Source organism: Poecilia mexicana, unplaced genomic scaffold, assembly GCF_051168715.1.
Source record: "Poecilia mexicana isolate PSO_F unplaced genomic scaffold, ASM5116871v1 scaffold_6, whole genome shotgun sequence".
Classification (NCBI taxonomy): Eukaryota; Metazoa; Chordata; class Actinopteri; order Cyprinodontiformes; family Poeciliidae; genus Poecilia; species Poecilia mexicana.
Window position 1 is genome coordinate 16,983,793 of NW_028263375.1, and position 17,330 is coordinate 17,001,122.

Consider the following 17,330-nt stretch of genomic DNA (forward strand, 5'->3'; position numbering starts at 1 on the left):
TTTCAGTCATAAATATAAATTGACAATTAGAAGTCCCATACTCATTGGATGTATTTGAAATGTAATAAAATCTCTTGCAAAAAAATAAATAAATAAAAAATACATTTTGTTCCTTATATTCAAGGTTCTTCAAAGACTTGTAGAAGCTGATGACAGGAAAGTCCTCCAGTAGTGGTCTGCCTAACAAACAGCAACTTACTGCCATCTTGTGACAGAAAATATTTTATCTTGTAATAAATGTAAAAAAAAAAAAAAAAAAAAAAAAAAGGCACTATTTGGGGTGTACAAAATCCAACGAGTGTTCTTACCTGGTAAGCCTCACATAATTGGAAACACTTTTTCACATGTCACTTACACAGTAAAGCTTCAAGGTTCCTTTTATTTTATCTTCTTGCATAAAGTGAGGCAATTACTATAATAACCACCATTTCTCATGACTCAGAAAACCTCCATGAAAGAAAACAATTTACTTTTTTCCATATCTGAGGTGCACAATGGCAAGTAATAATGTTAATGATGCCTTTTTCAATTACAGTGCTTTAGTGGTGAGTCACTCTAAGTGAAACATGGAGCCATTGTTAATGCGAGCAGGTTCACTGTAGTTTTCCCGCCATGAGGTGTGCAGGCACTGAGCTTAGAAGAGGTCTGCTTTTTAAAAATCAGTTCATCATCATTTTCTTGTCAAATTTGGAATCTGTCTGTAGGAAATATTTTTTTTGTCTGGGGGAGAGAGGCTGGATTTGAGGTTTAATACTGGTTGTATACAACCATGTTTTTATTGGTATTGATTTTAATTGTATCCGGTTTATCCCTTTTATGTTGTGACCACATCTAATAAAAATGCTGAATGATGTAGACCAATAAATATAAAATCCCAATATGTCATTTAAACATCCAGTGCCTCTTGTCTGCTGTAAGGAAGTCACATAAAGTCTCTATGTAATTGTTTTAAGCTTTGGTAGGGCTGCATGATGGAGCAATTGCACTGTTGCCTTGCAGCAAGAAGGTCCTGTGTTTAAATCCCAGTCCTGGGTCTTTCTGGGTGAAGTTTGCATATGTTAGGCTAACTGGTCTCTCTAAATTGCCCCCTAGCTGTGGATGTGTTTGTGCTGTGTGTCCAGTTTACCCCACCTCCTGCCAAATGACCACTAGAGATAAGCACCAGTCCCGTCATGATCCTGCAAATATAAGCCGGTATAGATGATGGATAGGTCTAGTTTTTACTGACTCAGTCCTCACAGCCCTTTTCGGCTTGTTCAGATTGACACTGAACATCTTCTCTTTGAAACAATGCTAATGCTATGGGGATGTCTTTCCTCAGCAAGTACAGGGAAACTGGTCAGAATGGTGTGAGACTGTGATGGAAGAAATAAACTGCCTCTTAACTGCCTATTTCTGATGGATGGTTCTAATTAATGTATTTAGCATGTTTATATTGGCAGGTTTTGTCTCTGGTGTTATTGCCGCTACTGATTTATTGTGGACCGAAATTCTGAGATTGATAAATACCGCCCACTAGTGGTCAGAAACCGTTAGTGTAGCAAATTGGGCACATTGGGAAGGATATTAGTAAGTGTTTAATAATTGGCTTTCAGTCCTCAAGTCTTCTGCACTCTGTTGTTAGGAGGAATCCGAAAATAACATTTTATATGTATTTTATATTTTAATCCGATTTGTATATTCTGTGTGTGTTTGTGTGTGTGTGTGTGTGTGTGTTTTTTTTTTTTTTTACAATTACGGTACTAAGGCTGTTAATAAAGTTTTGATTGATAGTACTTTTTGCAAGCTATACACGCATATTTTAAGATGAGTCCTTAAGGATGGGAGAAACAAATGTCATAAAAACATAAAAATCAACAATTTCAAAAATTATTTAGCGCGATGTCATTCCCGTCCTTTTTTTTTTTTTTTTTTTTTTTTTTTTACGTTTACAAACATCACTAAAGCGTAGATTAGTTGTCCGGGCTTTGTCACAAGCCTCGCATTTAGTTATGCATAAGTATTGCGCAGCAGCAGCTCCAGTGAATACGTAGGGAAACTGACAAGGAATTGGCAAATCACTTCCTTGCTTGGGAATGACGTTCCTCCAGCACATTCCAGTTATATTTAGAACCTATATATACTGGAGTCGCCCCCTAGGCTTTGTTGACGCTGCAGCAGCAGCAGGAGCAGCAGCAGTGAGAGTGCTAGAGGGCATGAAACTACAGCAGACTGCTCTATATATTTACATTATTCTATGTGGGTATTAAAATACAAAAGTGAAAACTGCAATTGGTTTTGATTTTATTGTTATAAGGAAAAAAACTGGTAACATTAAGCACAATTTGTTTAAATAAAAATACAGTAGCACATTTGTTGAGATTTTGACAGCAGTGTACATACAAAGGTGACAAAGCACAATATGTGGGTCACACATTGTTACAGAGACGGTTGACCGATTTGTCCCAGACCGGTTAAAAATCTCCCTGCTATGATTTCTGGGTAAAGTGCGCCCTGCTTGGTATCCGCCCATATTCTCGTAACTCGGGCCAGCCTGAGCAGCAGCAGCAGCTAGGCCGAAGGGACGCTGGATCAGATGGAAAGTTCAATCGATTGATTCCCCCACTCTTTCTTTTTTTTTTTAATTGTTTTTGGTCTGCATGGTCCCGCTTGCTTCCGATACGACGTTGAACCGACTGGAATGCGGGGGTTTTGGTGAGAAGCAGAAGTAGGAAATGCGGAGATCGAGTGAAACGGGAGGATTATCTGCTTGACTTCTTTGGTCTCTACTTCAGACGCGGAACTCCACTCGCTAAAAGGTAACAAACGGAGAAGATAGTTTCGTGTAGAGGCATTTTTATTGTTTGTTTTATTATTTTTTTCACAAATATGTGTAGGGTGGTGTACGTGTCATTAAAACAGCCAGTTGCGACGTTGTAGTAAAACTATTTTAATTTTTAGCCCAAACTACGCCCAATTGTTAACCTATCGCTTGGCCCTGCATTGCAGACCTAGCTAGCCTCTCAATGGCGGCTTTCTTTCCTTTTTGAATGAATGATATATACTGTGTCCGGCCACATTAAACAGGCAAAAGCCTTTAACGACTTTCTTTCCCAAAACACACCAGGATAATGTACATAAGCCGGGGTTAGCTAACTTTCAAGTGTTTAAGCGAGCTCCTGTGCTAGGCTAACTAGTAGGCAGGCAGTCACCGCAGGATTTAAATCAAATTCCCGTCGACTTTTAAACCCTGTAAAAGGTCTCAAAGTCTACCTGGACCCCACACAGGGCTTTTACTGAAAAATTCTGGCCCCATATTTAACAGCTCGTCTTAAAACAAGATAATGTTTATTCGGATGCTAATCAATAAGCCCTCTGATCAGGCTGTGTGAGTATTTTTCCTGTGTTTTGGGCGAGCAACTGCTGCATTATATGTATGGGCTCTGTATGAGAGTCCCACAATGTTATAACTTAGTAAAATGCTTCTGTGCAAAGACTTGAAAAGCTATAACATTGTCCAGTTGGTGAATTTTTCAATCGGCAAAACTATAATTATTCACAATGCTGCTAAGGTAACATGATTGCTGCCATAACATTTATGTATTGTTTGTGATACATAGACTTAAACGACAAATTTGGTATAAATACTGCCAGATTTATCAGTAGTTTGTGTATCTAGCATACACAAACTACTGGTCACTAGGTTCAGGTAGCCAGTTTGCTGTCAGCTGCCTATAACAGACATGTTAATAATTTGCTAGCTGTATTTTTTAAAACAGCATAAGCTTAATGATAATGATGTCTAGAGCTTCTTTTGTTTCCATACCATTACTAACCCTGTTTCTGATGACTCTTTAAATATTTGTCCTTTTTTTTTTTTTTTTTTTAAAGAGAGCAACAAATGCACTAGCTTTCAGCCAACTGTCTGGCTGTGCGGAACAACAGGTTGGGGAGGGGCAGTGTGATCTCAGTCAGTAGGTCAGTTTAAGTCCAGACTGCAGATATTGGCACATAATTTAGTTGGGAGGTCACTGCAGCTGAAATAAAGTGTCTCTTAGTTTTATTCATATTATTTTTTTGGTATTTTCTGCCAATGTTATAATAGTCTTTATTTTTTACTAAACTCAAGTTTTATTTTTTGTTTTATCATTTATCTATTTGTGATGTGATTGTTGTGAAGCACTTTTGGTCAGCTGAGGTTGTTGTAAATGTGCTATATAAATAAACTTTAACTTGGTCTTACATTCATGCACTATTTAGCTAGACACAACTGTGGTTATACTTTGGCATGTTCTCACATCTCATTTAAAGGACTTTAAATCTTAAGACTGACATGACAGAATGGGTCTGCAGCTACTTTGTAATGTCACACCCCTAATTAGCGGTCTTCAGAAACTTGCTTTCCATTTTAAATTAACTCCTAATCAATTCTTCTGTTGTTTCAGGCAGACAAATATGTAGCACAGTGGGTAACCATACTGTACTACCATTACTCTCCTTACTGAGTCTGGGTCAGTTTGTTTGCCAAATTTGTGTACTATTGTTTCAGTTTATTTCTTTTTTTTAAATCCTTGTAATGTCAATATATGTGTTGTGGTGGTTTAATTCCATTTTTTTTCTAATGCTTCCTTGTTAAAATGGTATTGCCACTTTAAGGTATGACCCTTAAATGTTTTTCACAATTACAGGTGATAACTCTTTTTTTTTTTTTATTTTTTTTTTTAGCTACAGCAAATGTAAAGCAGAAAATTGTGACAATCAGAGCAGTGCACATGTAGAATATAATTTAAAAAGCAAACTTTTTTGTATTGCATCATGAGCCCTCTCAACACACTTTTTCATTTTTTTTTTGGACCTGTTGACCTCTGGTCAAACCCGCATTGCGCCAAGTGACATCCTGCTAGTAGATGTCACTGTTGGTTCACGATGACCTGATCATTACAAGAGTCTGCCAACGGTTCCTTTTTGCACCAAAAAAAGTGAACCAAAAAAAAAAAACTCCAAATATTTAAATGGGTTGAATGACCGTCACCCTTTTTGGCCTTTTACATTCATTGGTTGTTGAATTGATGCCTCTGCTCTCTGCCTTTTACTCTCCACTTTGATCAGGTGCAAAGATGAAAGGTGATGGTGTTCATGAAGTCATACCAAGCGTGTGTCAGATGTATATCCTTGCAGTGTTTTGTCGCATTGCCAACAGTGCATTCTGAATTGTCCAAGATAAGCTTGTGCCTTATGTCATTAATCATAAGTATAAATGTCAAACATGATGCTGATAGCTTTAGAGAAAAAATATGCATATCACACATCTACCAAACTGTTTAGTGTTTTTTTTTCTTTAACGTTTGCCTGTTTAATCAGGGCTTTAACATTTAGCTGAGTTCAATCCTGTCTGCAGGCTGTCGGCTTTCTGCAGTTTACACTGTAACTTCTGTAAAGGCCATCTGCCTCTATTGATGGATGTTGCTCCACAAAGCAGCCAGACAGCAGAGTTTCCCAGTCGCTTGTCAATTTTAGAGCTTCAGTGTAATGTCATAGATTTCTGCCTGGGGTTAGTCTCTGCTTTTGGGCCTTTGTGGTCTTAAAAGCCCGACTGAATTAGCTGCTGGATTAGGATTTGAAAGCATGTGCAAGCGATGTATGTTAATTATATTTTTGAACTGAAGTCTTCATATTTTTTCTCTGGAAGTTTTTGTTTGCTATAATCTGAGTTTTCTTTTAAACCGCTGCTTATTCTCTTAATTTTTTTGTTTTGTTTTTTTGTTTTATTTATTTTTTTAGTTATGTACAAATAAAATAAAAAAACTACTTTAATCTCAAATGTCCTGATTTTAAACTAGACCCAGTTTACTTCATCTAGCTTCAGTTGAAGATTTTCAGTTTTTTGTTTAGTGAAATGAAAGAATTGCTTATCAAAACTTTTGGTGTTTTAAAAAAAAAATTCTGTGATATTAGGTTATTCAGCTCTGAGTTTCTCCTGATGTAAAAAAAAAATAGTGAAATAGCCTTTTATTGCTCTGTTGAAATGGAAGACCTGCCTCAGCATTTTTTGTTTCATGGTTTGTGAAAAACATTCACATGTCTTCAGTGTTCTTAAAAACGCATTAAATTATCTGGAAAATGTAGTTTGTAGAAGTGTAATTTAAAAATGTTCCTTAGTTTTGTTCTTAAATACTAAAATAAGGATTCAAAACGTAGTGAAGTGGAATCTTAATTTTCCAGTGATTCAGCAATGTTTTTCCCCTTTTTCTCTCCACTCATGCCTGCAGTCTCGACCTCACAGGCGTAACACACACTTAGACAAAAACAGCAAATTGCAACGGAATGAGAGTATGTTCCTGTCTGTCTTTGTGTAAATATGATTAAGTAAATGCATTTTGTTTTTCTTCCCAGGTAAATCATGACAGAATATAAGCTGGTTGTGGTGGGAGCTGGTGGCGTCGGCAAGAGCGCGCTCACGATCCAGCTCATCCAGAATCATTTTGTGGATGAATATGACCCGACGATTGAGGTAAAGTACAAAAACCAAAGTTGTATTTAAATTTATTTTTTATTTTTTGCAAAAGCACATTTAGTCAAGTTCCTAACTATCCAAGTGGCTTTGCATACATGTCGGGAATAGACGGGTGCAAAACAAGGAGAAACCCAAAGAAAACCAGGAGTCCGCAACAGGCTCAACAGGTTTTCAGCTCTGAAAGGTCACTAAACAGGTTTATAATGACTTTCCATGTCTGGCTGCCTGCCCAGTTTTTCCGAGTGCCAGCCTTTCTTGTGCGAACTCTCCTGTCATGCTTTCAGTTAATTATTGATGTGTCGTGGCAGGTTGGAGCGCGCCTATAGATTACTTAGATACAAGATAGCATCTGAGGGTATTGCTTGTCACGGGAGCAAGTTGGTAATTATTTCTGGTGCTACCGTCTGAATGTGGCCGTCGGTGCGATGAACAACGGGAGTACTGTGACGCTGCCTGGGACGTTATTGTAATTTGAGCTCTTCCAGAAAATACGGTGCAGTAATGCAGCTAGAGATGGGCCTTTGCAAAAGAAGAAATGGATTAGAAACTGTCACCAGTCATTAATATAGTTTTCCAAGGACAATCTTTGTTTTTTATTGTAAAGTCACACCTGCCTAATGCTGCTGTCTCACCGGAGTTCTGATCCGTTTCTGGGTTTTTCGTACTTGTTCGACTTTCAGGACTCCTACAGAAAGCAGGTTGTTATCGATGGAGAGACGTGTCTGCTGGACATCCTGGACACTGCAGGTCAGGAGGAGTACAGCGCCATGAGGGATCAGTACATGAGGACAGGGGAGGGATTCCTCTGTGTCTTTGCCATCAACAACACCAAGTCCTTCGAAGACATTCACCACTATAGGTGAGTTGGGAGACCAGATGGGCTGCGGACTCTGGACGTGGTGTGGAATCACTGCTGGGTGATGAAACTCAGCCAGAGTATTAGAAATTCAAGCAAATCTTTATGTCCTGTGGAAGCTTTTGGATAAAATGATGATGAAAGTTGTGGAAAAGACAAAGAATCAACAATCTGCTGTCAGGAATGCCTGAGAGAGTCCGTCCTCTTTTAACAGACTCCATCAGTTCTTTGTCTCTGTTGAAAATTGTAAATTAATAATTTCCCCAGTCAAAGAGAAGATGCTGTTGATGTAGTAAATATTATATTGCACCATGGCTTATTAATTCTTGTAATGCTTTATAAATTCATCCACGTAGCTGACACTCCATGTGACCGATCAGAATGAATTGCAAGTTTTTGAGTCTAAAAACACAGTAAAATATACTGTAACATATGTTAACTATGAACACTTTTAACTGACACTTTTAAGGCCAGAACGTGGTCAGCCTGCCACATGTAGTCTCACTGCAGTAAATAGGCAGCCTGGCAAAAGTGACGGTGTCCAACATGAAAGTCACAGAGTTGGAAGCAACATAATGAAAGGGAGGTGTGCTTGGAAGGCGTGGATTTATTTCAACTGATGTCATCGTCCAATAAACAGTCACCTGATTCATCTAATGAAACGGTTTCATTTTGAGCACAAGCTTACTTTAATTTGAAAAAGCAGAGCTGCAAAATGTATAAAATTGCAATTACCACTGCAGTATCAATGAGTGCAATATTGCAATTTGGTGGATGCAATTTTTTTTTACGATACTCACAGTTGAGGTGTCTTGTGTTTCACCTCTGCTTAAGAAAGATGCTAAAATTAGTGGTGGTGATGCTAAAATCACCACCACTAATTTTAGCATCTTTCTTGGTGGTGGTGATGCTATTAGTGGCGGTGACACATTTTCTTCTCGCTAAAGAAGAAAATGTGTCACATTTTCTAAATCCATTTAGAAAATGTGACACATTTTGACACATTTTCTGCTTTTGCCAGTGTATTATTTCATAAGCCCTAAAACTTAAAATTGTTTGCTGTGTGTTTGTCCAGAGAACAGATCAAGCGGGTGAAGGACTCTGAGGACGTCCCCATGGTGCTGGTGGGCAACAAGTGTGACCTCCCTTCCCGAACGGTGGATACGAAGCAGGCTCAGGACTTAGCACGCAGCTACGGCATTCCCTTTATCGAGACCTCAGCCAAAACACGGCAGGTAAGTGTCCCTCCCAGGGCTTCTGTAGGATTGACTTTGATGTAAAATTTAATAAATGATCAGAATCTTATCAGATGTCCTTTTAAAATGTTTGATAACTTTGGAGGGAAATGCGACTGTGGTGGTGTGGATCTGTGTCACTTCCTCTGTCTCTAATGGTCTTTTTGTAATAATGTTGCTGGGAAATTTACCAGTTAATGTTTCGAGCCTCATTAAATCCTTTTTGGTTAATTGAATTTTTTTTTATTTTTATTTATGGGTAATAATGTGATTATTGCATGCCACTTTGTCATGGATATGCTAATTATATTGTCGTTAGGACCACCTGCAAAGGGCCCCCAGTAATAATTAATCAGCAAATCAGTTAATTTGTGTCAGGGTGTCTGCATGAAAGGACAAACTGTCAGTAATTACGTGGCGGGTTAATGATTCTGCTTACTGGTCACTGTGACTGGGTGTTGGAAGATTTGCTGTCCAGGCGGTGTGTGCTGTGAGCATGGCCTTAGGAAACTGACTGGCTGATGGAGTGATCTGTAAACACATTTTTCTTGGTCTCTCATCCGACCTGAATCACGGTTCCTTCTGGTGGGGGGAAATGAATGTCGCAGTGAATAATTCCTTGCAGCTTTGGTCACCTATCTCTGCCTATATGTGTCGGTAATTTCTGTCCACATGGTGTTGTTTCTGCCTGACCAGCTACTGTCCCTTTCTCAAGGAATTTGTGAGGTTTCAGATGATGTCATTTAATTTTTCTGGATAAAATGTCATGCTTTGCACAAAAGGGAATAAGCTGCTAATGCATTCACACATTTTATGAGACTAAAAGAGATTCCAGTGCCAAACTAGGACTGCTGCTACAGACGGCTCTTGATCGGTTTCGTGAAAAACTTCCAAAAAGCATTTTTCAATTCCGTAACCAGCAATTAGACCCTCTCTCCCTTTAAATGCTCCATCCTCCTCCTGCAGTCTTGGTTTCTGTAAAAGAGGGACAATATTTAAGGCATTTCTGCAGGGTCTTAAAACATCCAAAGTTTAATCACCTCAATTTTAGGCTTTATCTATTTTTGATGAGAATTTCAAATGTCGTTTCATTGAGAGAAAATTATTCAAAAATGTCTTCAGGAAGAAATTTGCCAGGCATTTTTGCCTCTCTGTAAATAAGTGAAATAATTCTGCTCCTAAAGAGAATTAGTGATAGTTTAAGGTAATTAAATTCAAAATAAAAACAAGCCTTTTCATCATTATTAGATTACAAAGTTTTAGGTTGTGTAAGTAAGTTATTGGGTGACAAACATATTTATGTATTAACTTTAATAACAATCAGAAATGTTTTTAAATCATTCTGATCCTCCAAACAGATGTCTAACATCTCTAAAGCCTGCTTTTGCAACTCTGTGTTTGATGGCTCTTTACAATGCGGCTGGAAGCCGCTCTCTAATTGTTGCGTAGTTGTTTCTTTTCCTGTGGAATTTCTCTGAAAAGCAAACGTACTGGTTTTGCACTGGAATCATTATTTCTGCTACTACAGGCTTGGAAAGTGGAAAAACTTCATAAAAATTTAATGCACATTTAAATTGTCCAGAGTAGACTGTGATCTGTAGACCACTTAACAGGACTATAAAGAAGGGATGCACTGATTGCTCAGATGAAAGGGCTAGTTTCAGCTTGACTGGTGAGTGGTAAGATGCTTTTTTTTTTTTTTTCTTTAATTTTTGACTCCAGTTATGCATATATTTTTTTCTATTCCTACAATCATGGCCTTTTTTGTTTACTTGGGTAAGCTGTAAATTAAAGTTTTTTTGTTTTTCAACTGGACTGTGAAAAAAACCTTCCATTTGCAACATCTTAAAAATAGATGGATGGATCACCAGGGTTGATAAGAGGCTGAATCTGAAGGAAGGAATCTGTTCTCTGTTTAGCCCTGCTGCTCTCTTTATAAACAATTACTAGCTATGATTTAACAGAAAACTGTAAGTGAATATTCAAAAGTTGAAACGGTAATCTACAATGTCTTTTATTTCTTCAAAGTGTATATTTCAGTTTAAAGTTATTTGAAATATTTAAGTTATGTAATGTTTTTTTTGCATTACATAACCACAATCAGTGAATCTCTTCTTTTAAGAAGCCAGAATCATAAAGCGGAATCAGTGTTTGTTTGAGTCTAATCAGAATATAAGTGTTTTGAATAAAAATATAATTTTGCTTGAAATAATCACTGCCGTCCGAGCCTGCAGAGAGCAAATTATTCATAATCAAAGAGTGATCGACAAAACAAACGATTCCACACGCCCGACACGAAGCAGACCAAAATGTTTTTCACTCCTTTGTGTCTGTAGTCTGTAACACGTGCATCCATACAGTATTGTTGCCCTGCCTTCCTCTGCATTGAGGAAAGTTGTGTCTTGTACTGCAGAGAGTGGAAGATGCCTTTTACACTCTGGTACGGGAGATCAGGCAGTACCGCTTCAATAAGATCAGCAAGGAAGAAAAGACTCCGAAGTGTGTCAAGCTTAAAAAGTGTGTTGTGATGTGAGAGGGGTAAGTGTACGCAGCCGCGCACGAACCAGCTTTGTCTGTGTTAGTGGGGGGGACCCACGGAGGAGTCGGTGGACGGTGACGCTTCATGTGTTCTCAAAGCTTGAGCTGCTGGTTTCTGTAAGGGTTGTGGTGACGCTCTAACAGGAGGCTGAAGCGGCTGATTTCCTCTTACTTTAGTGTCTGTTTGCATTGTAGGTGATTATTATCCAAGGACATTTTCACACTGAGTTCATTTATTAAGTCTGTGCAGCTTTGAATCCACTCCAGCTGCGCTGCTTTTCAAACTAGGGACGCACCAGTATGGAAAATTTGGTCTGGTGTGGCCGCGATCAATGTCTCTTTCTCTCTCTGTGGAAAAAGTGTAGTTGTTTTTCCTACCCTTTCAACATCATGAAGCAATCACACAGCTGAGATTAATTCAGAGAGACGTCCTACATTCCTGCATCACCTCCACATGGCCAGCTCGCGTCCCTCCTGAAACACCAATGGGTAATGTACTGGAAATAAATATTGCTGTTTAAAAGTGACAAACATCGTCCGGTACCGATATCAAAGCAGATATATCATGCATCCCAAATTAAAGTAGTCTACCAGTTTAATCTTGCATCTTCCCTTCCTCATGAAGCTTCATTTGTAAAATTCTGTTCCATAATCAAGTCAAATTGACAACAGTTTGTGTGAAAAAGCCTTCAGTAAATGGTCAGGGTGAACATCCAGTGTGAAAGTGTCCAAATAGGGATGAGCAAAGTGGTTTGGGCTGGTTGGTAACGACGTTATTGTCAATGTGGGTCTAAATCATGCTGAAATGCTTGATGTGACGCAATAAACTGTCAGATCTGTTATCACCAAAGAATGTGTTTCTCACAGATAAGAGCCCCCCTTTTTTATTTTAATAGGTTTGTAATTGTCCTGGTGTTTTTTTTTTTTTTTTTTTTTTTTTTAAAGCTCTTCACTTTTCTTTTCTTTTTTTTTTTGCTGGTGATGGTCACATTTAGTGCACCATCTGTTCTGTACTTGCGGTACTATGGCATCAGCAGACACTAGCTGCATTAACAAAAGCCCACTTTTACCTCTATAATTGAGAAGGAAAGCTGAGAACTGAACTCCTTGGGTTAAACCTACTCGCCCCCATTAAGTTCAGACATGAGGGGCTTAAAGTTGATGAGCTGTTTCAACTGTTACCAAATTAAACACCAACTGGTCTGATGGAAGCTAGAAAGATTATTTGTAATGTAGAAAGAAAAACGTCTTCCATCGAATTATTAAGCTAATCACTTGACGGAGGAAAATTAGCTTGTGTGACTGCAGCTACTGTTTGTGCTGCTGACGGTGCCACCAGAGATGGTTGTATTTCAGCCCCTTTTTTTTTTTGCAACATTTGCATTGCCTAGCAGATGTATTCATATCCTCTTAAATCTTTTCACATGTTGGCCAAATTACAACAACAACCTCAAATGTATTTTAAGTTATTGACCAAAACAAATCCACATATTTGTTAAACCTGGTTACCCAGCCCAGCTGACGGGTCACGGAGAGCATTAAGGCTGTTCCACACTTCATCCGAAGCTGAACATTCAACACGCAGTCACATGTTTTTGGGATGTTCATATTCACACACACACACACACAGTGCAGACCATTTGGGGGACACCCTTCAGTACACATCGCACCCCTAATCCCCACAAAATGTCAACGCTGCTGTCCGAGCTCACTTCTGACCAATCGCACACTTCACACAAAATGGTTGTGTGAAGTGTGGTTCAAATGGTTTGAACCAGGTCTTTGTTGAGAAGGGGAGGCGAATGACTCTCTAACAAACTTTTGTCACGCGACTACGTCAATGAGAGCCAATTTTGACAGTTCTGATGAAGTATGAGAGCCCATGGTAACTCTGGAGGAGCTGCAAAGATCCTTAGTTCAGGTGGGAGGATCTGCTGACATGACAACTATCGTTTGTCCACTTTACAAATCATTTAGTCACTGAACAGTGGCAAGAAGAAAGCCAAGACTTTTGTTTGCAGTTTCCCACACTCCATGTAATGGGGGTACAGGAAACCTGTGGAACAAATACTAACTTCTAATAATAACTGGAAGAAAGTCGTGGAGAAGTTAAGAGTTGGGTTACAAAGCAATGTCCAAAGCTTTAAACATCTCTCAGAACAATGTTCAATCCATGAGAAAACGGAGAAGTAGTTATGAGATAAGGGCAGAGGTTCACCTTCCAGCAGGATGACGCTTGAAGGATGATGTTCGACTTTAGATCATGGCATATTTTTCTGCCAGAATGGCCCAATCAAAGTCCAGCCATGAATCCAATTGAGAATCTGTGACAAGATGCTGCAGATGTTCTTGGTGTCCTCAGTCTACTTGACTGAGCTTGACCTGTTTTACAAATAAGACGGGAGACTAGATAAGCAAAGCTGCTAGATAAATGATCTAAACAACCTGCAGCTTCAACAGCAGCCAAAGCTCAATCTGCAAGAAACTTTCAACAAGTTATTTGTTGAAAAAAAAAAAAAGTAAACATCATTTGTCATTTACTTTCCACTCGACATATTTGTTCCGTCTTCTGGTGTTTCAATAAACCTAAGTTTGTGGTTGTTGTGCAAACATGTGAAAAAGCTTAAGGGATGTGCACACATTTGCAAGGTTCAGTATCTCACTCTTCATTTTTTCTAAGTGTGATCAATTGTTTTGTTCTTTTTCCTTCCAGGGCGTCGATGATGCCTTTTACACATTAGTCCGAGAAATCCGAAAGCATAAGGAGAAGATGAGCAAGGAGGGCAAAAAGAAGAAAAAGAAGTCCAAGACAAAGTGTATACTCATGTGAATAACCACCATCCCTTTTTCAAGACAGACTAAAACAAAAACAAACACAAAAAAAACAAAACAACAACGTTGAACAGCTCAAAGTAATAACATTTTGTACATTACACTAAATTATTAGCCCTTTTTTGTTCGAACCTTCCTTAATAAATACTAACCCCTACTCGATTCTTCCATTCGGACATCAATAAGCTTCATTTCCAGTGTAGTGCCAGATGCTGACCTGTAAGAACCAGATGAGCCAGATTTATCTCTCTCTCTCTTTTTTTTTTTTTAAATATAGCAATTATGTTGGATTTTTCACATTGTTACCCAAACATGAGAAAACTGTATTACCAATTATATTTGACAAATTATCTATTATGACTCGGTTATTTTTTTACTGAAATGCCACCACCTTTGGTTATATGGGATGCCAAAGAATGAGAATTCATCCCGTTTTGTGTAGATAAACTGGATCGGAGGAAAGACCAGTACTGAGCCCAGTAAGGTCCAAATGTCCCAGCCACTGTGGAAATTCCCCATCTCTTACCTGTTCCTACCCCTTAGTTTTGTCACTGATAAGTATGCATGCAGACTTCTAATCTTTTTTGTTTCCCTCCCCCCCAAGTCTCTAATATCCTAGTTAGCCATTAATGAATTAATTTGAAAATTGTCATTGCTTTGTATTGTGTGGGGAGTGATTTCATGCCTAAACGAGAAAATGTGGTGTTTTTTTTTCCCTTGCATGCTTTGTGTCCTTAATGACACGGGGATTACAAACTGCCTCTGGTTGATGCATTGAGGAACTCAGACTCTAATTTTCAGGTTTTTAATAAAGAGCGTTCAGTAATTTCTTTTGTCAGAATATTTTTTTTTTTTTAAATGAAAGATTTAAAAGATGGATTTTGATTTTTACCCAATGCTGTGTTTTATGTTGCAGAGTTTAATGCCTTGTCTAATAAGATCCTTTCAGAAAAAAAAGAAAAAAAATTATTTCATTTCTACTTGTAAACCGTCTTCATGCGCCCAGCTGATGATTTTACATTTTAACTGTTTGCTCAGATGTAAAAAAAAAGTAATTTGTTTTGTAGCAGAATAGAAACTTTTTTTTTGAAAGCTGCAAGGAAAATTTGACTCTGTTCGGAGTCCCGAAGGTTGTTAACACTTTGAGGAGTAACGTGCGGAGGTGTTTGAAATTGGCCACCTCTCTATAATTGGAATGGATGTTTTTAAAATGAGGCACAAATTGCCATGAAATAGGTTTTTAGACATAAATGTCGGAGTTAATCCAAACAATTAATCCTAGTTTCTCTCAGGTCAGCCCGTGTCACCGTTGTCATCGTATCTACAGACTGAGTGTTTTGATTTGCCTTTTATCATTACCTTAGGTGCTACGTTTAGACACTTATTTTGTCCTGAGTTGTACCTAAGAAATGCACAAATTAGTTTTAGGGGTGAAATGCTTATGTCACAGAAAATTGGGATTTTTGCATTTGGGATTAATGAATTTTGACCCTGCTATATATTATTACCTCCTGTTTTTTTTTGTTTTTGTTTTCTGATGCAATTTTAACGAGATCCTCCTAATAAAAAGGATACGTTTTAAATTTAGTTTTACTGTAATGTTTAAGATGATCCTCCTTTTATTGTGTGCCAACAGCTGATTTCTGAAATGTATCATTTATATCTGGATCGTATTTTAATATCCTTTGTATAGTTGTGATACCGACAAGGTTTCATGTTTTGTAAATTGTGCTTCGTTTCGTTTGGTGTGTCTTTAATGAATGTTGCTTTAATGGAGTTGTGCTCCGCTCTGTGTTTGTGACTGGAGAGTGTGTCTGGGTCCAGGTCTGCAGAGGGGAATGAATGACCACTTTACTGTCTACCTGTTGTGGGGTGACGTAGAGTGGTGATCTGATCTCAAAAAGGTCTCTCTTTTTTTTTTTTGCCATGAATCTTACCACTCCTATTTAATGTGTAATAAAGAACAAAGTAAACAGAAACCAAGCTGCTTTGTCTGTTTTGTTTAAAAAAACCAAACTTTGATTTTGTTCACAGTTACCATCGGGGCAAAATGGCTGCCTATGTGTTCTGTGTCTTTTTTTGTGCTTCCTTCCTTCCCTCTGTTTTTCTCTGCTCTTTTCACTGCTTGCATTCTTCCATCTTCTCAATCTTTAGTTTTTCCAGACTTCATAGTTAAATCCTGCCCACTGTAGAAACATCCATTTAGTATTTATTTTAAAATTAACATAAAAGACTTAGAACTCTGGAAAGCTAATGCTGGAATAGTTAGTTGGAATAAATGTTAGAAATCTGCTCATTCACAACATGCAATTGTCACAGATTAAAATATTTTTCCCTTTAACAGAATGGATTTTTTAAAAATTTTATTTTAGCATTTTAAGTGAGTGTCACTGTTTTCATACCAATTTCAATTAGACATTTTTAGTACATATCTTTTGTAAAGAGTCAGAAAACAGACACCTCTCACTGGTCAAAGGTGATCACACTTGTTTGGAGGTTGTTAAATGCTTACCAGATGACATGATGCTATATATTTATATTAATATTTTCATATAATTCTTTTAAAACAAAAAAAAAAGAAATGCATTCATCCAGAACAAGCCCAGACTGTGGGGAAATTACATCCAAAGTTTTCTTTAGCAGCTAAACTGGTTAGACAAGCTAACAAAAATCAATCAAAATGGACATAGATGGCCAGTGTAGAGGTCAGAGGTTTAATTGCTCATTTGTTGTTGCCTTTTCTGTCAAACACAAATGGCAAAAGATTTTTTATCAGGTTGAGGTATGCTCTTAATTTCTTCCTAGGTTTCCCAGCAGGTGGTGCTGTTTAACTATAAGTTACCATTTAGAGCTACCATTCAAAGTCAGCTAGTTTTCACTTTTTGAAGTTTACATTTTCTTCACCCCGTGCTAAATATGTTTGTTGGGTGAACTTGCCATAGCACAGGAACTATGCTAAAGATTTAGTTTTTTTTTTCCCCCTCTTCCTCATTTTGTATTCTAAAGTGAAAATAGTTGCATGAAGTTCCAGGGTTAAAATCCCAGCCCTTCTGCATATATTCTCCCAATAAATGCCTTTATTTTCCTCGACACATATCCCACAGTCCAAAGCCATGTACACGTGTTTGGTTTGACCCTTCCAAACTGTCGTTGCTATCAACATGTTCATGCACGAGTGTCACACGGTAACGTGGTCTCTGATAGATTGGTGACCTGTCCGATGCCCTCGCCATTTGACCCCTGAGTTAAACCCCCAGTGCCCTGCAAGGTTTAAGCATGTATAGAAAGAGTGGGTTTTGGTAGAAATAATCTTTAGAAACTTCAAGTTGCTTAGAAGTTTCTACTGCATTTGAATGTGTTAAATTAAAAATAACAA

The 17,330-nt window shown here is 38.0% G+C and overlaps 1 protein-coding gene across 2 annotated transcripts; it reads left to right on the forward strand.

Moving 5' to 3' along the window:
• The first annotated feature begins 2,503 nt into the window (after positions 1–2,503).
• On the forward strand, positions 2,504–15,933 carry kras (KRas proto-oncogene, GTPase). 2 transcript variants are annotated; one of them, XM_014984049.2, is made up of 6 exons: positions 2,504–2,798; positions 6,373–6,490; positions 7,174–7,352; positions 8,425–8,584; positions 10,998–11,122; positions 13,836–15,933. In XM_014984049.2, the coding sequence occupies exons 2-5, from the start codon at positions 6,380–6,382 to the stop codon at positions 11,115–11,117; spliced, it is 570 nt and encodes a 189-aa protein (XP_014839535.1). In that variant the 5' UTR covers positions 2,504–2,798; positions 6,373–6,379; the 3' UTR covers positions 11,118–11,122; positions 13,836–15,933. The 2 variants fall into 2 exon arrangements, with proteins under 2 accessions (XP_014839535.1, XP_014839536.1); XM_014984050.2 differs by lacking the exon at positions 10,998–11,122 and having other exon boundaries at positions 2,506–2,798.
• The last annotated feature ends 1,397 nt before the right edge of the window (positions 15,934–17,330 follow it).